This window comes from Harpia harpyja, chromosome 6 (assembly GCF_026419915.1).
Source record: "Harpia harpyja isolate bHarHar1 chromosome 6, bHarHar1 primary haplotype, whole genome shotgun sequence".
Taxonomy (NCBI): Eukaryota; Metazoa; Chordata; class Aves; order Accipitriformes; family Accipitridae; genus Harpia; species Harpia harpyja.
The window spans coordinates 10068310-10092232 of record NC_068945.1 but is presented as its reverse complement, the minus strand read 5'-3'; the positions used below and the strand labels follow the sequence as shown (position 1 = coordinate 10092232).

Genomic DNA, 23923 nt, shown 5'->3' with positions numbered 1-23923 from the left:
GCCTTAAAATGGGACTTATCAACTGTTGTCATTTCTCTGAAGGAGACAGATTCAAGATAACTGAAACCAGCTGAGGATCTGTTTTGATAGGTCTTTCCCACCCTTAGTATATGTGAAGCTAAATTAAAGACAGCAAATGCCTTTTTGGGACAACTAGCTTCTCCAGGAGACAATATTTTTTTAATGGGATTTCTAGGTGGGTGTAAACCACATACAGCCCAGTTCACTCCTTTGGCTGCCTGTCACTGCCTCAGATAGTTTCATGCTACCCACATGGTGGGACCTTCTGAAGTCTCCTGCAGTATCAGTTCTATTCTTGGACTCAAAATTAGGTGGGATCAGTTGAAGACAAGGCCAAACCAGCCATGAGGTACCGTGTTTCTGCTCCTTTTACGGACTGCCTTCACAAGGGAGGTATCTTTGAATTTGTATTAACAAACATTGATAGGGACATGGTGAATGAAGGGTGATTTATCCTTTCTGAGGGTGAAGTCCAATTTGGGGGCAGTTGTCCCTAAAGCAATAAGTGACATCCTTACATTTCAAAGCCTTTGATGTTCTCCAATATCGTCCTGGATAATGACTCAGTCTCTTATCAAGGGTTTGCTTGTGTTTCACAGCTCCTCTAAAGGAGATACTGCAGCAAACACTATCTCTTCCCTACAAAAATAACCTGAAGGAAAGCCCCAACTGTGCCTGTACCTGGATGCAGACTTTTGGTAGTCCTCATAAGCAGAACGTGTCCTTCCATGGTTCTCCATGCATCCAAGGGTCTGGGCAGTCTTCCTTGAGTCAGTAAACAAAGGGCTGAAGCGGTTCTGGCGTTGTCCTGACACCATCACTGAAAGACTAAGGTTTCTTGATGGAGCAGAGTTCCACTCTAGTGTTTCAATACCATCTTTGGGCTGAGCTGATGAGCAAGCAAAAGACAAAGACACTGAGTTGTGCAATATTAACAGAAAGACAAATTATGAGAAACAAATTTTTTTTTTTTTTTGGTAACAAAAATGGAACATTTAATTTCCTCTTTGCCTCTAATTGCAAAGCGATGCTTAGCAAATGCTCCTCTCAAAGCATTAAACCTATGGCTATAAAATACAGCACAGCTGGTAAACTGAGTGTTTTCTTAGTGACATGTAGATTTATTACCTCACTGGAATTACCTTAGGTAATGAAAAAACAATAAATTATGCCATCAGTGATATAATTGTCATCCTGCAATTTCAGTGCTGTTAGACAGCATAGTATCAGCTGTGAGTGGATAATGAATGTATTAAGGCTCCCTTCCAATTACAAAATGAAAGTGATAACCTCCCAATCCCCTTTTTGTTCCCCTTTTCAAATATAAGTGTTCAAGAGGGGCTATGCAGGACTCCCCATCCTGGCAAAGGCAGGGAGAACCAGAGAGAGGGAACATACACAGTGAACCTGTCTTTCACCAGGAAAACTTCTCTCATCTCTCACATCAAAGTCCCCACAACAAACTTAATCCTTTTTAGTGCCTGTTTCTCAGACTACCCATTTGAGATTTCCTTCAATATTTTGAGTATTGTACAAGACTCACTTCACCAGGCAATCTCTAACCAGATCTGGTGGGCAGTCTAAATCGGGGCGGGGCGGGGGGGGGGGGAAGATGCATCCCTCAGCTCATCTTAGCTCTGAAATGACTGGAGCACAAATCAGCTTTACTCGGAAGAATGTCTGGGTCAGACAGCATCACTGCAATGCAGATTAGCCTCACCAGCTCCCTGGAAGTGTCATCTACAGTGTTACATTTTTCCATATGAGGTTTTTTTTAATTACAAGAAACAGGGTGTTTGAAATCCTGTAGTCCCTTCTCGCTGTGCATTTCATCATGGCATGGCGATGGCACAGCATCATTTGTAATCTCTTCCAGCGTCATTTGTAATCCCTCCCCTTGGGATACCTGGGGAAGCACCGCTCCAGCCCCGGGACAGTGGTGCTGGCTCACCTGCCTGTGTTAAACTAGCAGTTAGTGGCAGGCAAGGGTAATAGCACACGGGTAATAAGGAGGTGAAATGCTGCAGTGCAAGCGGTCTAAAGAGAAACCTACAGCTGGCACACAGTTTAACAGAGTGTGACCTTGGTTGAGGATGAACCAAACTAGGAAACATTAAAGAATGGCCTTTGGGCTTTCAGTAGCAGAGAAACAGCACAAAGGGCAACAAGTTCCCTAAGCCAGGAACTAGAAATGCTGGGCTTTGTTTTTCTGGGCTGGAGCCTTTGCTAGATCAAACACTCAGAGTGGCAGCTGAACTGGCAGCCGCAGGGTGAACAGACTGTGTTGAAGCTGCTTTTCACTGATGTGTCAACAAGCCAGTCTGTTCCTGAGATCAGACCAATGGTTGCTTTTGCTGTTGCTAGGATCTGGCATCCTTAAAAGGGGCTTTTGGGGAGCCTCTAGGAGGGGCCCTGACACTGTTGAAATTCATTGGGATCAAATGACTAATTCCCTTATGCTCCTTTGGAAACTAAACTGTGGTAGTGCTCCACAAACACTCAGCAGGGAAAAATGCTGTAGGGGAAGCCTCCAGAAGAGCATCTCTTGGGCAAAGTCTCCTCTCTGGTGGCACCCTGAACTCTGCGAAACCTCATCTCCATCAGTCATTAAGCTGCCTTAAGTAGTTCACCCTGGGGCACCAGCCCTGCCCTGTAAGCTCTCCCTGCCTTTCTTTTCTGCCTTTTTGCTGTGTCATGCCACAAGGGCAAGGGACAGCTATACCCCAAAATTCGTAGTGGAGTGCTTAAAAAGCTCTCCTAAGAGAGAGGAGGCTCTGGCTTCAAACTCACCATGTCCATATCAGGGCAATGATTTTAATCACAGGCTTCCACTTAGGGGGCTGGTTTAACTTCCAGGCAACGGTGTGGAGGGGAGAAGGGGTCTGTCAATAAATCCTGCTGTCTAACATCCTTCATTGTTCACCGATACAAATATGAGACCAGGAGGGAAGGACTGGAGGCTAGTGGCCAGCTCACACTCCAAAAGATGGAACAGCAGAGGCCCACTGCTTTCCACATATCTACCCTGTATCATATGTATAAACATGCCCAAATTTGTTTGAAGTGGATCATTAACTAAAGACACAACTGGGATGACAGACAGACAAATGTGAGCACGCACACACATAGAGAGAGGTCACATCAGCCCCTTTTCCCTAGAAGACCAGGCCATTAGAACATTTTCACTTCTTTTTCCCTTCAGACAGCTGTTTATGGCAGGAAGACATACACTCCTTTTGGACAGCAGACAGATTGGGGTCTTTCATTGTTTTCTAATACCTGGGGTGAAATCCATCTTAATTCATCAATATGTTGGAGATGATCAACATTGCACGTTTGAAAAAGGAACGTCACCCTTTCCCAACTCTGGGGCAGACAAGTGATGCTAGAATAAGCTGCAGCTGCTGCCTCCAAGCTCTTCATTACAGTGCTTCACCAAAGCTAAGTGTTTTGATTTGGTTCAGTAGGCAGGAATGAAACATTTCAACTGAAGAATGTCCAAGCATTTTGTTTAGGTCAAATGAAACATCTCTACCTTTCCAAACATGCTGTTCACAGAGCAGCTGAATTAATGAAGCCTGGTTTCTAATTACTTTTTCCTTTCATTCTGCTTCCCCATCCCCCTACCCTGGCATCATGTGGGTTCTCTGATGGCTAATAAATGGTAAGGAGGGAAGGACCTATCAACCTTTTCTTCAATAGGAGCACTAACAGTATCTCTCATGCCTGACCGTCAATTTTTAGAAAACCTGTAGGACCTGTAGGACACTATCCCCATGCCAACCTGGGAGGGAGAAACTGGTCCATGTATTCCAAAGTTATTAAGGTTAGGAAAATGGGTGCATATGCACACAGACCAGTAGCTAGGTACCACAAGAATAAAAAATCCCATTTTTTTTGTTTCCCCCAAAATGTCAGTATTTCCATTTTTATCATTGTGCAGGTCCAAACCAAATGGCAAAAAAGCAGAATTGCCCACTGACAAAAAACTCTAGTCATAACTGTGTTTCAAGAGGTGTACTGCATCCCCTTTTTCGCAGGATGTTGAGCAAACCCCCTGATATGATTGGCATCCTTGGTCTGGTCTGTGTTGAAGTAACTAAAGAGCATTTAAAGATCTATGGGGACAAATATGCTCTGCTTCACTGCAGAGGCATGTCAAAGAGATTTGTCCTCCTTCTCTCACGAGCCTCCCTCACACAGAGCAGCACTCACACCAATATCCACCCAGCATCAGTTTCTGCTTGGACTTGCCATGTCTTTCTGTGGGAGCCAAAAAGATCTAGTGACCAAGAGCAAAGCCTGGGCCTTTGCCCCATCAGCAGCACCCTGCTCCAAGACCACTGGCATCACTAGCCTCTGTCTCACAATGCAACGCTGGAGAAAATGACACAGGGAGGGAGGCAGGGGGTGCAGAACCTCTGCTGGCATCAGGGTTGCTCTCAGCCCTGGCTGTGATTTGGAAACAATCACAACCTCTGCAACAGGGAAAAGCTGGATCCTCACTGTTCAGCAGCTTATACTGGGCCAGTCACGGCTTCCAGAACATGTACATACACCTTTCCACAAACCTTCTCCAGGCATCTACGCGCTGCTTGGAGCACAGTTGCAGATTTCTCTACATGGGAAAGCTAAGCCTACTGTAACATAAGGCATGAAAATGAAAGGTTCTTTTTACATATGGAGTCCTAACTGTGGCTATACCCATTGTGAAATACAAGGAAATAACAACACTTGGTCCAGGGAACACAGGCATATTGTCTACCACCCAAGGCCTCCCCTGCCACTCTCATGTTTGGAGACATGATCAGTCCCAGCCAGAGAGTGGGGTGTGAAATGGGATGTGGGCTGCTCCATTCCATTAGTTGAAATATAACCAGAGCCTCCTCTCAAGCTATAGGGTTATATTTTCATACTGTGTGCATATGGACAAATAAAGGGCTGTGTTTTTCTGTCCTAAATACAAAGCAATCGAGTCTCCAGAGGCTTACCTACGGCTCTCGTTTGCGAAGCCTGAGTTAGGCCAGAAGATCGTGCCAGACTGGGCATCTCTGTGGTCCTCATGACAGAGGCAGGATGAGATAAACCCAAAAAGGACATGTCTGAAGAATACATTGACCCATCTGTTGTGGAGCTTGGAGTGATGGAGCCTGTGACCAATAGCTTGGAAGACAGCTGGGAGGATGTCGTCTCTGTGCTGTATGAAAAAAATGACCCTTTAGTAATTTGTCAATAAAATGATCTTTAAAAACAGACCAAAGCACATACTGGTCTCTTTGTCTACTAAATGAGAGCAGGATCTTATATGGGGACAAGTCATATCAATGTTAACCTGGTGAATGATATGCCAACCTCTTCCTCATTTTAAAGTGGACACAGTCCTAGCTGAGCAATACTGCATCATGATACAGCCAACAAACCTGTCTTCAGCTCTGAGCAATATGCTTGTACCATCTAATGTGTCTACATGCTGGGTTGACTGTTTGTCACATCCTGCCATCTGAGCAGGTCTGTATCTGTGATGAGATCTTTGTGTTCTTGTAGGCTACCTAAGCTGCCAGGTTGTGGCATCTTTTGGCTGAAATCTGTACCTATAATTCTCTTCTGCATGACACCATGGGCATGAGCAGACAAGAGCTGAGCATGTAGTGCCTGGTCCCTGGGCCAGATGAACCTAAGCCAGTTCCCATCTGGAAGCCACCTTGCCAAGTCAGCACAGCACCATGTCCTAACTAATATACTTGCTTATCATAACACAGCTATGCAGGTTTTGGACCACAGTTGGCTTATATCCATCCTGCTGGAAGCACAGACAGAGCGATTTGGATTTGTCTGCACTTTTTTTTAACCTAGACATGTTTCTAGGTGCCAGCTGTGTGGACTGCTCCCTTAGAAGGATGACCAGACGGTGGTTTGAGAGGGTCCTGATAATTTGCCAGCACAGCTAGCCCACAGGGCCACAGGGTTTGCAAACATCTTCCAGCACAATCTTACAGGAATTGCTGAGCTGCCCATATTAAGTCCTTCAGAAGAAAGTCTTTGTCTTTCTTTTGAAGTTAAATAATTACATGGTTCATTTTATGTCATTCAGGGGACTTTGCAGAACTCCTTACTGTGGCACTGAGAGCTGCTGCTGCAGAGTCAGGACAGCAAGAGAGGTTCAGGGGAGGGATGAGATGAAACATGGTGTTGTCCCTCATCCAGGCTTGCCTCATGTGACAGAATGTGGGGGCTCTTCCAACAGCCTAAAAAGGGTGTGAGCTGCATGTCTTGTGAGGAGAGTATGCTGCCCAAGCAAGAGTTACTGTTCTCTGAAGCGTAATTTTTGTGTTCTACTCAAGGCATCAGTCGTTTGCATTGCCTTTCTCATGGGCTATGCCATTGCAACTCCAGGAGCCCTATGCGGCCATTGAAAACATGAAGACATTTACCTATCAGAGACAAGTAAGTTAACTTATGCACTTTCTTAAGGAATGTATGTGATTAAGGACAACATGCCTGTAAATGCAGAGGGACCCCCTGCACACATATGGCAACCAGCACTCTCAGGACTTCTCTGGATCTGCACTATGAAACAGGATAGCAGAAAAAGTGCCACAGTTCATATGATACTGACATACGTAGGACTTTTTTTAATTAGAAAACTCAAAGCTTAGCAGCATCTGTTGAAAACCTCAAAGGAAGAAAAAGTGTGTGTGTATTCATCCTTGTAAATATTCCCAAGAACACTATTTTTGGTCATGGCAACACAGCTGAGGCTGACTGTATACAAGCTGGCGGCTTTTAGGCCACATTGGCAGGAAAAGAGTTTCCTTCCCAAGCATCTGGCTTTCATCTGGGCGGATACACTTGGTCAGGCCGTTTATTTTACGAACTCCACCTGCATGTATGTACCTATGACTCTCTGTCTGTGTGGGTGGGTAGGGCTGAGTGTTTGCTGTACGTTGAAGAATTTTAAAATGAACTTAATTACCTCCTGCTTCCAGCTACAGTGGTACAAGTCCAGAGCAATTTCAGTAACTTCAGTGAAATTACTTGTGGGTTTATACAGGTGTCAGCGAGAGCACAGCTGAACCCAGAGCAAGGCTATTCTAAGTGCCAGCTCATAGAAAACATCCACAGAGACTGGCAGCCTGATTCTAATACCTAACAAAAACCCTGCTTGTGCAATGGATGTCATCCACAAGCATTGTGCATTAAACTACATTACAAAAATCTAAAATACGGATAAATTTGTTGCAGTCTTCATACTGGATAGAACAAAAGGATGTTAAAATGTCCACCCCAACCTGCCATTGCTTAGAGTACAAAGCTCAACACCTGCATTACGTGTGTTGTGATTAATCAGAGGAGTGGGCCAAAGTCTCCCTGCATTAGAGGAGGCAGCTAATGACAGCAGTAGTACTGGGGATGACACATCACAACCAAAACCACTCAATTTTTTTTCCACATAAATCTCTGCAGTTGCCAGTCAGAAAGGCAAAAGATGAGTCTGCGTTGATTAAAATGGCTGGGGAGCTCTTTAGTTTATCGACTAGCAAATGGCTCCAGCAGAAGGAAAATAATAAGCTATATGGCTTGCTTTATATAGTACATAAATTATATTTATAATAGCTTATGTTAATTATGTTGTTATGCTACACTACATTAGATTATCTATTTTGTTTCATTATTTTATGCATGTATGCATACAAATACATGTGTAGATATATATCTGTGAACAAATTAATGGTCAGCAAGATTCAGCAGGACATGCACTCCTGCATGAAATCAATAAGTTATGTCAGTATAAAACACACCATTTGTGACAGGGAGATCAGATCACTGAAGCAGGTTTATATCTGAGAATTTGCTCTTTGCTCCTCTAGACTTTCTAATCAAAAGAGATCAGATCGGCCTATGTTTACTGATGTATATGCAGCCCTTACATTTTCCTTCAAGTTATCCATTCCTTCAAAAGGACCTTTAATTTTGCAGGTTTTGACACCACAGCTGGTTAGTGAACTCTCTTCCTTCCACTCTAGTTTGCAGATCCCGAGCATATGTGGTTTTGAACTACAGGGAGTAGCAAGAGGAGAACTGCACCAGTGAAACTCATGCCTACTCTGGGAACCTGCAACACAGTTCAGCTACTGACTGCTAGATGGAACCTGAGCAAACAGTTCTTGTTAAGTGGATAGAGAATGCAGAATGAAAATTGGCATGGTCATTTCAGTAGTTTCTCTCACAACTGTTCTTCCTCTGCTTTTTCCAGGCACTGTCCTTCCAGCAGGTGCTTGTGGCTGTCTTGCTTTGCTCTAAGAGAAGGAAGCGGTTGTCTTTAATGTTGTATGTGCAGGGAACAAAATAAGGTGATATGGACCTGGGTTAGGAGGGTGGGTATGAGCTTCAGCAGTGCCACATGATGGTTCCCACTCTCAGAGTCTACTTGGAGAGGTAAAGGGCTCCTTGAGTTCAGTCAGGAGTAGCTCAGAGACAGGTGGGGTGAGTTGGGGTTGGCAAGTCTACATAGGCTGCTTTGCCTTGGGTGAGTCTCTGTGCCTCCCAAACAAAGGATTTCTTGGTAATTCAGCATGCAGGGGACTGGAAGTTGGCTTGGAAGAATACAAGGAAGAAGCTAAGATTGCTGGCTGGGGCCTTTCTAGGCTTTACAAAACTACTTCCCCCAGAGGGAACAGGTATTAACAAAGGTTCCGCAAAGCAGAACCTGTTTAACTGAGCAGGGAAGGGAAACAGAGTATGGCAAAGAGTATGAGTACACATAGTACTGGAATTAAAAGTGCTGGACTCGGGCAAGTTGGAAGCCTGAGAAAACTGAGATCTGATGCAAGCTCTACCATGGAGGCTCATGGGTACTTCTGAGATAAACATAGACAAATGAGCCAACAGCATGTGAACACCATGCTCTGCTCTAGGAGGTTAGATGGCGTAATAACAGGGCTCTCCAGAAAGGAAGAACTGGTAGGAACTCAGAAAGCAAAATTGTGTCTAGCACGACATGACAAGAACACAACAAAGAAATCCTATGTCATACTCTTTCAGTGATGCCTTTACAAACCTGATATTCTTTTTCCTGAAGTAAAGGACTAATTAGTTGTGAGGGGTGGTGGCATAGACTTTTCTTCATCTACTCTAAAACTCAAAAAATCTAGGATGTGACCACTCAAATACAGTTTTAAGAGAGATGTACAGCAAAATAGGAAATAAGGCAAACAGAGATTAATTTTTTTCAGTTAACTCTCCCACCTGTTTCCTCCTCCAGGCACATCTCTGGGTGACTTGATTTCACTTTCCAGGAAGATGTAATTCTCCTGAATCTCCTTCAGTGCTTCCTCCTTGGCAAGAAGATCTTGTGCCTCCTAAGAAAACAATCACATGAAATGAAACTGAAAAATGGTTTTGAAGTTTGTGATCGTCACACCAGCTAGCCTAACATGGACTTTGGATCTGAAAAAAAAAAAAATTCCTTCATATTTTGATCATTGTGCCAAAGGAACTTCAAATGTTTTATAAGTTTTGCTACCTATAATATTGATTTTATGAGCCAAACAGGATGGTGTCCCTGTGAATTGCAATCTTTTGAAAGTGGTCCTACATTCATTAAATCTTAAAATTCTGCCTTTTGCCATTAGTTTCTCAGGTACATGTGTGTCTGTATTTGTCATTTAAGTAATGGCAAGATCATTTATAATCAATAGTCACTGTAGTTAAACACAGTGCAAAGAAGATAAATAGAGCTAATGTTTTGGATCTAACTTGATTGTACCAGGCTGGAAGTTCTCTTGTACATGTATACACACAGAAAAGAAGTTCCTAAAATAACCATATAGTGGTATGCACGTTAAAGACAAAGCAGAAAAACAGCAAACCCAAATCCTACCAACACAAACCGACCTCTCGACTCTAATCCAGGAAAAAGCTGGAAGAACTGACATCTCCACACACACAACATTTACGCCACTCTGCCAGAAGATGATCCCCACAGGACAGTGTGAGTCAGGTACACCGTCTCAAATGCACACCCAAACATGCACTGTATGTTGCACTGAACAACTGGACAAAACGTGCTATAGGAATGTATACACATCTCCCAACAAGTTATGCACTGACCACTTCTGAAGAAGGTTAATACTGCTGCTCTTAGCAGGTAACAAAGTAAATCCAGGTACATGCAATTGCATTGGGAAAAGAAGTTCCTCAGGCTCCTGGGAAATCACTCTTTGCATTACTGAGCAGGGAGAGCAGCACGAGGCAGTCTCTGTGCACCACATAGAATCACAGAATCATAGAATCATTTAGCTTGGAAAGATCATCAAGTTCAACCATAAGCACACAGCCTTGCTGACACACTGCAAGTCAGGAAGCTGTCTACCTCTCCCCAGGCAGGGCCAATAAATCTCAGGGTCAACTGGGACAATGGGCAATGGGTGTCAATCCAAAAATGCACCACGGAGCTTTGCCATGCACAGGACTCTGGAAGTCACAGCAACCATTACCCCAGAGTATCATTTGATATGCAGGAACAATTTGCTCAACAAGTGTTTTGGCCTTCTTTAGTCTCTGTACAGAAGGCAATATTCTCGTAATCTGCAAGCAAATTGAGCTACTTCTTAGCTTGAATAGGATAGGTCAGTGCCCCGTTGCTGAGCATCACACTTCCAGTGTCATCATTTTTCTTTTACCATGAGAAAAACTTCCAGAATTTTATTACAGTGGCATCCCAAATGACTTGTGCAATCAGTAACATAAACTATGATTTCAAAGATTAAGACACTCCATATTAACTAAGTACACACAGTACATGGCAGTTGAAACATTTCTGGAAAACAAATCTTAAATAGGACTTGTTTGTATAGCCCCTGGAGATCTCGTCCTTCTCCAGAATAAATGAGTAGGTCTACTGACATCTATGTGGTTTGATCACTGCCAAATCAGTACATGTGAGAAGTGAACTTGTGACTGCTACACTACACTAGATTTGGGAGCATGAGCTTTGCAATATAAATATTTTGAAAAGAGAACAGCCATCTCAATGCTAAAATAATATAACTTTGGTATGGACTGAGGAACTAATAAAGGAAATTTTGCAACATAAAATCCAATAGTGCCACAATACACTTATAAACAGAACTAGTCTGGGTTAAAAGACACATCCCAAATGCTAAACAAATACTTCTTCACATATAAACAGGGAGAAGAAATAAATGTAGGGAGTCATGATTTCCACTTCAAGGAAAGAGATGATCTAGCTAGTTAATGTAAAGAAAGCATTGCCTTTGCTCGGATTGGCACGATGCCATTTATGACCTTATTTAAAAAAAAAAATAGGCTACTGTTCATATGCTTCTGAGTCATGGAGATAAACCAAACGAAGTTAACTGGGGTAGCCTTTAGAAGAGCCAAACCCGAGCATGTCTCTGGCTTCTCCTTCCCCAGAGGTTTTCCTGATGCTCCTTCTGCAAAATAATGACAGCATGTCTGCAAAGGCCCGGCCAAAATGCTGCCACTGCTGGGCCAAACTCCTCTCCCTGCGGGAGGAGTGGTTCAGGGCCAGAGCTGGCTCACCGCTCACGTTCAGACAAGCAAGCCTTGTTGGCAGCCATCTCTGCTGCAGGGACCTGGAGGAGTTTCCAGCCTGCCTGCTCCACTGCCTGCCAGACTTCTCCTTGCACGTGCTTACTCATTTGCTTGACCAGCAAGACACGTTTCCGTTTGGGTTTAAAAGCACTGTACAGAGGAAGTGAAGGAATTTGTTCAGAAGAGCGTGCCCTACTCCATCTGTGTGGCCACTGCACATTTTGTGGGAACAATGGCAGAGCTGGAAACATGGGTGCCCACCAGCTCCTGCCACCAAGCCTTGAGTGGTTGGAGAAAACTCCCAGTTTCGGGGAAACTGCTGTCCCTATCACCTGACTGCAGCTGAATACAGAACAGAGAGATGAAACCAGACTGGTGCCATGCAGCGACTTCCAGTTCAGCCCACACCTACACCACTACTTAGCCGAAGCGTGGGCAAAGCTGCAGCCCCCTTGAGCCACACCACTCACACACGACAGTCAGGAAGCTGGTGAAGATGTCAAACCGACCACTCCTACACAGAGGGGAAAGTGACCTTTGGCTGCTGCACCACCCCAGTGCCACCACCCTCCAAGGATTGTCCCCAGGCTCCAGGGCAGGTGTATCACCGACAGCAGTGCTGGAGAGTGAAGAAATCCTTAAGCCCACTTATCTTTCCCTTCCTCCTCCAGACCTGGACTGGGGACTCCACAGCAATATTCATGGGTCAGTGCAGTTTCCCTGTTAACAAAAGGTGCCCTCAAAATCAAACTTAAAGCTTTTGATTTCTTCATTCTATATTGCAAACTAACAAAGGGGACAATAACAATTAACCTTGCATCATAAATGTTAATTACAAAGGTATAGGTCTGATAGTAAAAAGTTCATTTCTAGTGAACTTTAATTAACCTCAAAGCCTAGTCTTATTTTACTTTAAGAGTTATTGCTAGACGATAGAAAAATTTCCGATATTTAGATTCAAAACACAAATGTAATCTAAGGACAGATGAGTTGCAAGGTAAAGGAGTCATCTGATACAAAAATATTTTGCTTGAATACACAGTTATCTCAGTATTTTTGAATTATTATTATTTACTAATTTTGCTAATACTTTATTACATCTAGGACAGCTCTTGGGAGCACCATATGTGATGAAACTATCATATATATATTTAAATCCTATGTATATGCTTTCACCTAGTGGGCAGCTCCGGTTAATCAAATGCTGATTGAGTGTTCAGTTCAGCTGAACACTCCAGACAGGTCTACATTCATCACTTCCAGGGTGAAAATTCATCTTGCTCTCACTAGTTGTTTCCTAATCAGCTGACTGCTCAATTCACTTGATTGCTCCCTCTGACCATACTACGGCTGGCTGCTTCTTTTGCCTCCCAATCATACTAATTGACCTCTTAGTCAAAAATATTCCAGGTTTCAGTGCTCTGCTCACAGCTAATTGCACCCTAACGGATAATTCTGGCTAAGCATTCAATGCATATTTCCAATATAGGCACTGAGAACAGTGTCTTAGGAGGGATTTTAATTAGAGTATTAGTGAAAATAATCTGTACGAAGGCACTGCATGTGGTCACACGATCACACACGAGCTAGCTAGACAGGCATGGCAATTAACTTAAGACTTCTTGGTCTATCCAAGAGTTTCGGCAGGGGGTGCAGTTTGGTCCATATAAGTAATCACAGTAGCTCAAATAAAACCTTATCAACCCAGTTCTGTGCTGTCCTGTGCCAAACTAGCATCCATCCATGGAAAACTGTTGGCCTCTTGAGTTGCCCCTCCCTGTTACCAAAATTAGGTTCTGTTAGAACTCCACTGTGTTCCCCGTGGCTGTCTGAGAGTTTACTCCAACACCTCGGCTGACCACTGCTGTGACATTCACACAGGGACATGTGCTTTTCAGAAGTGCCATTCAAAATGAGAGATCTTAGGAGCCAATGAGATCTGGATTAGGCTATAATTTAAAAGTATGATGTGAAGGAGTTGCTCAGCTGTCTTTAAATATTAAAGTAATACTGTGTGTGTGATTTGCACAAACAGCAAGGAGCAATTTGAATTTGACATCTTTGTGAAGAAAAGTACGTGTTGTTAGAAGACAGGAATTAATTTGGAAAAGTGTGTTCTAGTCAACGCTTTGTTTCCATTATGTGCTGCTAGAGTAAATTAAGCACCATATAAAGTTTGCCCAAGGTTGTTAAAGGCTTGCTTGCTACCAAGAAATCAGTTTCTTAAGACTACCCATCACCAAAAAATCAAGGAAATTCAGCCTGTAAAACCAGCAAGCATTTTGCTTACTGAAAAAATATAACATCCTCTATATTTAGAGATTTATCTAGGGTTTTGTTATAGATCTATTTTTAAAGGCATACAGTTCTGCATATGTGATCTTATTCCAGATGACTCTCTAGAACTGTGAAGCACATCAGACTATTTGCTTAGGAAGCACAGAAACTCAAAATCTGAAAAGCATTATTGCTGCAGAGCTTTCCCAAGAGATTGCCTTGCACTATTCTGCACCTAGTGTAAGCCCAGAAATTCCACCTGCATACTCAAAGATGGAGCTATCTGAAGCCCTCCCCGCAATGCAATGCCTTGCCTTCCCTGGGGCAGGCAGCCATGCAGCCAGCCCTGCACAAGAAGAGCCAACACCTCTCTGCAAATTCAGGGAAACACAACAGAGGGCTGAAAAGGATCTGTGCTGTGTGTGCTTCTGCAAGTGCAAAGGTTTGGACCCTTGGGTTTGCTAGATAAGATTGATATAAACTTCAACTTGTTCGCGGGGTCCCTTCATCAGCTATAAACAAGGCTCTGTACTCCCTGACAAATGGGACTTCAAATTCTCAGCAAGGATCCTTTGTTTCTATAGCTCTTTCATTAAACACAATGTAGTTCTGCAGGGGCTTGAGTTACATTAAAAAAATGATGCTTTTGTTGATTCTTATATCAGGGCAGAGGCAGAGCTTGGTGGGGCTGCCAGTTTGAAGGGAGATGCAACAGCAATACTGTACCAGTGCGTATCATTCTGTGCATGGCCTTTGGGAAACATTTGCAAGGAAAAACAGCATCTGATACCTTCATTCTGATTCAGGTATTAAACTTTACCCTAATATCCAACAATCAAGGTTCAGATACAAAACTAACATTTGGTTCAGACTGATCTTTAAAAAAGAATACTATTTTGGTTCAGAATATTTCTTCTTTTCTTAGTTTTCATATAAATGTTAAATTAATATTAGTAATAACAATAATATTCTGATAATATGTTTTCACTCCACACAATTTGAAGGGACAGCAGAGGGCATATGTGGTCTTACTACCAAGAAATACCTATCTGATAGAGCAAGTTTTCAGAAGTATAAACTTTAGCATCTTCTTCTGTGATATTAAGCACTGGGACAAAAGACCTATTCTTGTCTGCCTAATTTTAATTTGGTAACAATGGTGGGGCTGCCTTTAAAGTTGCTATTAGAAACTGAATGGACAAGCCAGCTTTATAAAACCATGTGTCAACAGGAAATCAAAAGCAATATATTAATTTGAATTCTCATCATTATGACACAATTTAAAACCCAGCTAAAACCCTCAGCGACACCTCATCTCAGCTAACACAAGGTCCTTGCTCAGGCAGGGACTTTAGCCCAGGACACAGGGTACCCAGCTGAAGGAGATGGATGAGAGCCCCAACACCCACTGCTGATCAGCCCTGTTTATGGCTGATGAAGCCTTAGGCTCCTGGAGCAGAATTTGGGTCAAGAAACGTGTATGTTTAAAGCTTGCCACTTCTGCTGGTATCTTCAGAGGGAGGCTGCATTTTGGGCATGCCTTGTCCCATTTCCAGACTGCCATCATTTAGACCTGTGAAATGCTTTAGACTCAGATGCTTTGCTAAGCTGAGGACTTAAGCACAAAAGAAAGGGACCAGCCAGGCTTGAGTGGGAAAAAGTATTTGGGACTGAAATAATATCTTTTTTTTTTCTTTCTTTCTAATTCCGATGGATTTTTTCATCAGGAAACTGCTGTAGGACTATCTTCAGGATCCAGTGTACAAGTGGAAGTAGTAGCAGCTTTGAGAGCACATTTATCATGCAGTCTCCGTACTTATCTAGCTCTCTGGGTGGATGTGCAGGCCCTGTTGAGCGCCGTGTTGCTATGGCTACTCCTGTAGCGCTACCTGAGCCTGCTGTATGCAAAAGACAGCCCAGGAGATGTCTATGCGAACCGCAGTCAGCGCGATTAATGCAAGGCACACCTGTTCCGAGTCATGATTGAACGGCGACTGCAAACACACTTTGGGAAGGTTATGATGTGGGACTTGCAGTCCTATAAGCACTTCTTGGGAGAAAAAAAGTTGCAAGACTTGATTCACTTTTCTTCCAGTTCAATTTCAGGCAGTACAAAGGGCCAGCTCTGGGTTGAATGCAGCATGCCATGCTGAGGGAGACGGTAATACTGTACCATGAGTATCATTAACAACGCTGCTCAGGTGCACACCTGGTTGCATTTTCTACTACTCACACTCTTTTTTTAACTTCTGTGTTTTAGAGTTGGCTTACTATCACCATGCACTGCCTGAGCTGTTTTGTTTTTAGTTGTCCACAGGCATTCAAAATTTAAAACAATAGTTTTAGATCTGAAACCTATAAAGCTTGAAGTCAGACTGCAAACACTATTTTCAGATTGTGAAAACGCTATTTTCAATACTCAGGTTGGCAGGACAAATGTGATCACAAGCACGTATTTGAGTAGAAGTAAGAGTGAAACTCCAAGATATTTTGGGTTTCTAAGTATTCCAGAGCATGAAGGTAATACTTCAAACTCAGAAGGGTAAAAAGGGGCTTTTCATCACAACAGCAAAATGCACTATTTAAGTCCAAACTTTAAAACCTCTTCTGTGGACCATTTCTGCCTCCCTCAAGCAGAGTCCCTCACTTCAGCACTAATTCTCACAAGCAAGGAGTAAAAATTGGCTGGGTATCTGGAGTGATGCTTGCTTCATGATCCAAACCGTCTTTTATGTACCATTTTTTTACAGGGGCAGTACTTCATGTTGCTCCATAGTTTTGAGAATATTATGGCCTTGGAGAGGCAAGAATGACCTCAGGACCTGTGGCTTGCCAGCTGACTAAAAGCCGGGACTGAAAATGTGACAGCTGATATTGTTCGATTTTCCTGTTGCAACATCAGCACAGATTGCCTTATGGTTAAGCATGCATCTCAGGAAGGATAGAAAAGTTATTTTTCAGAACAAAAACCAAATTTAAAAAATATTGTTAAAACGCGATATGCAGATAAAGCCATTATGTAAAGCAGTCATTGAAATATATATACACAAATAAATAAATGGGAAAGTTATAGATTGTGCCATGACTCTGTGTTCCTGTTACTCAAGCCAGTCAAGAAATGACTAAACTGCTGAGAAATTTTTTGTTGTTGTTTTTTCTTTGAAAACCACTAAGTGAAAAAAATGTTATCCTGACCAAAACTGTTGACTGGAAATCCCAAACTAGCATTTCCAAACACACATTCACAAAGACAACTTTCTCCCAAGATCAGTGGGAACTTCTCAGGTCTCCTGTACATATAAACACATGACAAGAACTCATACTTTTCAGAACAGGACGAGATGCAACCCTACCTTCCTTCCCTGATTCCCACAACAGTTTCATTGGATGTGTAATCATTTAAATGGACGGCTCTCTCCTAAAATGTATTCTTCTATCTGATGTTGCTGTTTATATTTTATTAGTTATTTCTCTGATGGAATAAAAATTCACATTATAGTGTTGTAGAAAGCTATTACAGTTTTAATGTCTTTGCACTGTGTTTGGTTACACTGTGGCAAGCATGTTTTAAAAAATGAGAAACTTTTAGTGCATTATTGCTCTGAAGATAACCATTATTATTATTATTTGTGTTACGTTTATTCCTAGAAGTCCTACTGAGATTGTACTAGGCAGTTTTGAAATCCACAATATGAGACTAGTGACAGACATTTTTCCCATCTTAACACACAAAGCAAACAAAGGCAGAGAGGCAACTTAGGCACAGAAACTAATGTAGCTTCTCCAAGGGTGGTACCTGTAGGAATAAAAACGTATGTCCTGATTTGGGCACAGTCCTCATTCACTAAACTGTGAATCAACTCTGCTTCTGCTCTATATCTTGAATTACTTTTGATAACTTTTACCGAGAAAACATTTATCAGTTCTTTCAGGTTAAATCAAATAGCATGCAGGGTACAGATCTGTACCACTGGAACATCATGCTTATTTAGTCATCAAAGGTTGCAAAAATTTTCAAAGAGGCTTCAGTTCAGTCACTGGAGGGGAGATGAAGAGAATTAGTGTGCATGAAATAAATCTGCAAGAGGAAAAGTCTTGGGGGTATTTGCAAGTCTGTGTGTTTCAGTGCTACCTGGTTCATTCCTCTTTCCAGGTGCAAATCAAGTTCTCAGTATAACCCGAAGTGAGGCAGGCAAATTTTAATGTTCCCATGCCCACCAACAGACTTGATGACAAGTTGAACGAAGCCACTTTGGTAATATTAACAATGTAATAGTCACCAAAGCAGGAACCCAGTTTCAGGAGTGATTTACGTTCACAGGAACCTAACTCTACTGGAGGTCAACGGGGTACAGGTTCCTGATTCGCAGGAACATCAGTTCCTGAGGAGTTCTCATGTCCCTGTGTCCACGTATGCTCATCTGTAAAAGGAAAGCAATGTCTTTGCACGTTGCTGTAAAGCACCTAACAACATATGAAAGTATTATCTAAATGCAAGCTTGACGCAGAAAATCAGAGGCAGTTTTCAAACAGATGCTTCTATGTCTCTAGTGAGTGCGTGTGCATGTGCACAAGGGCATGCACGTTTCAGCAACCATCTTGGTGCATTTTTATGAGTGGCAAAGTATAATTTCAACTGGCCTCTTACCGAAAGTAAAAAAAGTCATTTACAAGGCATTTTTGCTTGGCTTAAGGATGTATTGTTCACTTGGTATGTAAGTATTATTATTAACCATGTGGAAACTGCTCAGCTGAATGGAAAGATAGGTTAGATAGAAAAGTTGACAGAACAGGAAAATATTTTTCCTCAAAGATTAATCAGACTTTAAATTTGGTGACGAAAGTAAAAGGAGCATGTGGAAAAGATCAGAATAAGTACATTCTTTATCTTCAAAGAGCCTCCAAAAAGTAGTAAGTGAAGTTCCTACTCTCCTGGGATGGGAACAAGCTCAAATCTGTATTACAGAAAGAATGGGATTTCCAGAAGACTTCACGGGTGGCCCAACACCTCTTCCACTGAGCACTGACCTGAGTGAGACCAGATGGGGTCCCATGCAGAACACCGGAAAATCCCACAACAGGCTCTTGTGCCAAGGAGTAGCCGCCACGGAGAAGGATATGAGGGTCAGTTGTGACTGTTCAGTCAACTCCTGCTTAGATTTCCGCTAACCCAGCTCATGCTAAAACCTGATGTATGCTGGGAGTAGTGCCATTAGGTCAAAGGAGAAGCACCACTTAGGCAGGACACGGTGGCCAGGAAGAGTTGAAGGGCCATTACCCAGCCATGATCACCTGCAAATTGCTGTCTCCAGCAGCCATTATCTTTTGTCTGGCAGTTTCCTCAGAATCCACTAATTTACTGAAACGGTATAGCCCAAACCTCCAAGCTGGAGGGTATACAACATCAGTTTACCCAAAAAGCTTTTGAAGTGGATCCAAGAGCAGCTAGACTGCTGAGGCTTTTATGTTTCCTGATGTGATACAGGGGATGCCCGCACCGTGATGGAGGAGGAAGGATGGGCACTCTCACCGTCGGCTAGGTAACTTTTTTCTTTTGCTCACAGGTGCACGATATTAAGAGTCACAGGTTATAAGTTATGAAATCTTATGACATGAATGTTGAATAAGTGAATTAACATGATAGATTAGTCTGGGCAAAAGGGGATTGAGCCCCTGTTTGTCATGTTTGTTCATTATATATCTTAATGAGCTCATGAAAAAAAGTTTAAATCACAGAGTATATTGTCCTGTAAATTTGAGAGATGCGAACAGACCTTGACAGTCAGTGCAGAAGATTTCCAGCATAGAAGATCAGGCTGCAGAAACTCACCGCTCCTCAACTCTTTCCCTTCATGGATGTGTCTCCTTGCACCAGCTCTATGGGCCCTCCCTGCTTTTTGGAGCCAGAAAGGATGGGACAGGTATGCTGTAGAGAGCCAGTGTTCTCCTCTGCTTTGTCAGGTTCTGTTTCTCCCCATACTGCATGGGGAAAATTACTCCTCCTGTTATAGCAATCTCTTTCTGTTTAATATTTATAGCAATCTCTTTCTGCTTAATTCATAGGATGGACCCCAGACCCTTGAACAGCCAGAACCCTTGGGGCAGGGACTTACTTTGGTAGATGATTGAAACCAAAAACACAGGAGAAGACACAATTTCTTGTGTGCTGAAAGAGATTATTAGTCCTCTCCAGTAACCAGAATAACAAGTGCCTCTCAAGCTTTGTTCCTTACCCAGTGTACCAGCGCCAGTCTCCCTTCTCTGAAGAGCACTGTTAATCTGACTAACCCATACATTACAACGATGCAGTTTAAGACTGAGCATACATGCCCATTTAGCATCCAGTAAAAAATGTTCAGAAGTATTTATTAAAATTACTTGTACACTTTATAAAATATCTGTATCAATTTATTGCTAATAAGTAGTTCAAAGCTGACTCAGAACTGAATTAATAATTTAACACTAATAACTTAATTAATTCAGCCTCTTTGCCTTTTTCTGGAATGACTTCTCAAGAGTTATCCTCTTTTTGTGTCCAGGCAAGGATCTTCAAATCTGTCTTTGAAAATACTTAAAATCTTTCCCTCTCTTGAAATGTTATTACTTCACAAGACCAATCTTATACCATTTATTACAAGTATTTCATACTAAAAATTCAAGTACTGTTGAGAATTATGATTGAAATGTATGGGTTTTTTCTGTTCCCTCATTGACAGTTTTTCTTTTCATTTTAAGGAATGTTTAAAAAAACCCCTCCCAAACTCTGCATTTTTCAGAGACAGACAGCAGGGAGGGCAGAGAGAGCAGGTAACTGGCTGTCAGAATTTGGGAACATATAACAGCTTTTCCTCTCTGGCACAAAGGATTGGCTGAGGCAGCATCACATTGGAAAAAACAGGCATTTCTCTGCATTTGCAGATTACTGCATTTGCAAAAAGATACACACAGCATTTTACATACCACAGTTTTTTTCCCCTTCTCACTGCAGGAAAATAATGGCACAATCAAAAATACACTGAAATCACTGAAAGCCTTTGAGTCTTTCAGTTGACTTCAGAGGGCTATTTATGTCATTTGAGATGCCAATACATAGAATTGCTTGGTGAACATTAACATTTTAAGGACAGATACTATATAAATGTTGAGTACTATATGTGTACCCAGCTTCACATTGAAGAATTAAAAATGTTTTTCTTTCTTTAGCTGGTCCTTAGTGGTGCACAAGTAGAGCCAGAACGAGTTGAAAATGGCAAGAGAGAGGGAAAGTAACCAGAACGGTGACCTTTACGTAATACACCCAAAGGACACCATGACAGAAGATCCACAGGCTTTCAGATGAGGAATCTGTGACCCATGTGGTTTCAGTCCAGGCTGAAGCCTCACTGTTACCAAATAAAGCCGTAGGCTACAGACACAGCACTTGCTTCCAAATGAGAAGAAAATAAAAGTAAATAGCAGCCATGATTCCTGATTCTTAATGCCTGCCTTGTATTAATTTCTCCCCGCTGAAAATGGTTGATCAGCATAATACTTTCTTTGGTTTGCTAGAGATTTAGGTTTTGTACAATACTACTAGCTTGGGAAGATACTGTGCTTTGATGCTCTCTCTGTTAATTATTTTAATGCAACTTGAATTAAAATTTTGCTCATTAAATATTTCTAGAGATGAGCTTGAGGCACGGCATTTGGAAGTAGTTTTCTCTGAAGTTCAGGACACATTGCATCCAAGGTTTTAATGCCAGTAGCTAGGATATGGGACTGAAGATGAGCTGCTAGCACTGCCACTGAACTGCAGTGCCTTAAGAAAATAATTTAATCTTTCAGTACCTCTGTTTCTCTGTTTGAAACTAAAACTAATGATAACAGTACCTTCTTTTGTGATGCAATTTGTGTAACTTGAGTTTGGAACATGAATATTGAGTGTTGTTCTTAGATCTACTGCGAGAGTGCTCCTGTCTGGGATTTTGGGTTTGGTCCATTTTAACTTGTCTTGTTTTGAAAGATTTACTCAGTTAGAATAAATATTCAGCTCTTCAGGTAATTAGGATGCCAACCACCACAGTCAGACCTACTGATACATGGAGCAAAAACTATAAACTTCACACCATATAGATAACTTGTATTACTTTACAAATAAGTATATAATTCACAAGCAATAACACAAAGCAAAAGGATGTTATCTGTTTTGCCTAAGTGTATGTCAGCTGCCCAAGTAACAACAAATAAAAGAAAAAAAAAATTTGTTCAAAAATATAGTAGGCTGGCACTTAGCACTCTAGCTGCTTACTAGAGCAAGAATGAATTCCCTCCAGCCTTGCAGAGAGCTGGAGTTACCAGTTAGCTGCATTGCAGCTCTAGGTCTCAAGCACTGCACAGTCCCTGAATGTCAGCACAGAAAACACAGGTCAGGGAAGAGGCTGGACTCAGAGCCAATCAACTTTACCTGGGCATGCAGGGAGAAATAAATGACCTTTTCAGAGCTGCAACAACTTCCTTCCATTCATCCTTCTACTTGACACAAAAAGGTAGCAGAGCAGCGCTTACGAGGATCTGAGCAGGTCTTGCCTGCTGTTCGGCATTCTCTGAGAAGCACTGCTTTCCCCTGAAGGATCCCAGAACCACTAAGAAAACATGATCAGATTATGCTGTGGAACGATTTATGTTTATATACATACGGTGGGTGGGTATATTCATATAAAAATCTGATGTCCATTAATCAAACACACCTGTGATGGAATATAAAATATACCACTGATTGCAGCAACTCTGAAACAAAACTTTTCAGCTCTTTAACTGAAGTCCCACTGCAGCAAAGTGGCTAGCTAATTATTTCTACGTCATTAAGCAGGGGTTTTGTCAGCATGTAGAGACCCGAATTCCACAGTAACCACAGACTGATTTCAGTGCAAGTCAGGCACCGCAATCCCTCTGATGTATCAGAGAACCTGAAGGTGTTTACAATCTAAATAGACAGCAAACTGAGAAAGGGAGGAGACAGCAGGCTTTATTATATTTTAATTCATTAATAAAGGCCTTGAACAACTCCCTGGAAGGGGAAGTGGAGCTTGGGTTTGTAAGTGTCCAGCTGGAACACTGTGCAGTACCTGCAAGGCAGAAAAGGTGGTATACTTAATAGGTTAAGAAGCACAAAGTGGCTCAGGGATGAGGCAAGACTGTGCCTCTGCACTGGTTTTTCTTTTACTCCAAAGGAAAGCAGAGAAAGATGGCAGAGCAGTGGTAAAGGTAGCCTGGCAGCAGGATACAGAGAGCCCTGGGCCACTAGGCACACCGGGGCTGGGGCAGCCGTCTCTTTGACTAATGCTACGGCAATGTCAGGTCTCTGATCTCCACGGGTGTGCTGAAGTGAGAAAAAAACCCCCCAGAGTTCTTGCATGAATGTTGCTGTTTTGTATGATGAGTGAATCTCTTCCAACATGATTTATGAAATGACCAAGTGGGGACAGAGTGGAAAGTGAAAGACAGTAGCTGGTCTTTGCAGAAGGGCTTGGTTAAAGGACAATCCTGTGGGCAGCAATTGTGGAAATGGTGCTGTGATGAAGAGGGGTTGAACCTTTTACGAGAGACTGGGGAAAAAAAGGAAAGACAAAGCAATTGTCTCTTTATTCCCTGGTGCATGAAGGGTTAAAAAATAAAAAGAAGAGTGATTAACTTTTTGAAAACTCTAGTGGTTTGGATTCTGTTCAAGGCTTGGATCAACCCATCCCTGACTTGAAAATAACAGGACAATAGTGTCCACTTGGCTCAGCTGCAAACTCTATGGATTTTTATTACCAGCGGCTGGAGTTCAAGATGAGTGAATTGTAAATAAGGAGAAATGAAACACAATAAAATAGTCTCCAGAGATTTACCTAGAAAACATCTGGAGTTTTGGCACTAACATACAGAAATCTATACCAATGGGAACACAACATATTACTGTGAAGTGTACTAAGAAATAGCACAGATAAATGAGAAGTTAAGGCCTCCTATATATATCACAGTAAGATATTTCAGCTCCTCTTGGTTGTGCGAGTTTCTAATACTCTGA

The 23923-nt window shown here is 42.2% G+C and overlaps 1 protein-coding gene across 1 annotated transcript in view; it reads right to left on the bottom strand.

Moving 5' to 3' along the window:
- Nucleotides 1-23923, bottom strand: part of LMNTD1 (lamin tail domain containing 1) — a gene marked incomplete at its 3' end in the record, with an annotated part of 131225 nt that overhangs the window by 10896 nt on the left and 96406 nt on the right. The window contains exons 3-5 of the mRNA XM_052789888.1: nucleotides 9268-9380; nucleotides 5013-5218; nucleotides 703-910 (exon numbers count right to left, since the gene is read on the bottom strand). Of these exons, the coding sequence (XP_052645848.1) occupies nucleotides 703-910; nucleotides 5013-5218; nucleotides 9268-9380 (527 nt within the window). The remainder of the gene's footprint in view (nucleotides 1-702; nucleotides 911-5012; nucleotides 5219-9267; nucleotides 9381-23923) is intronic.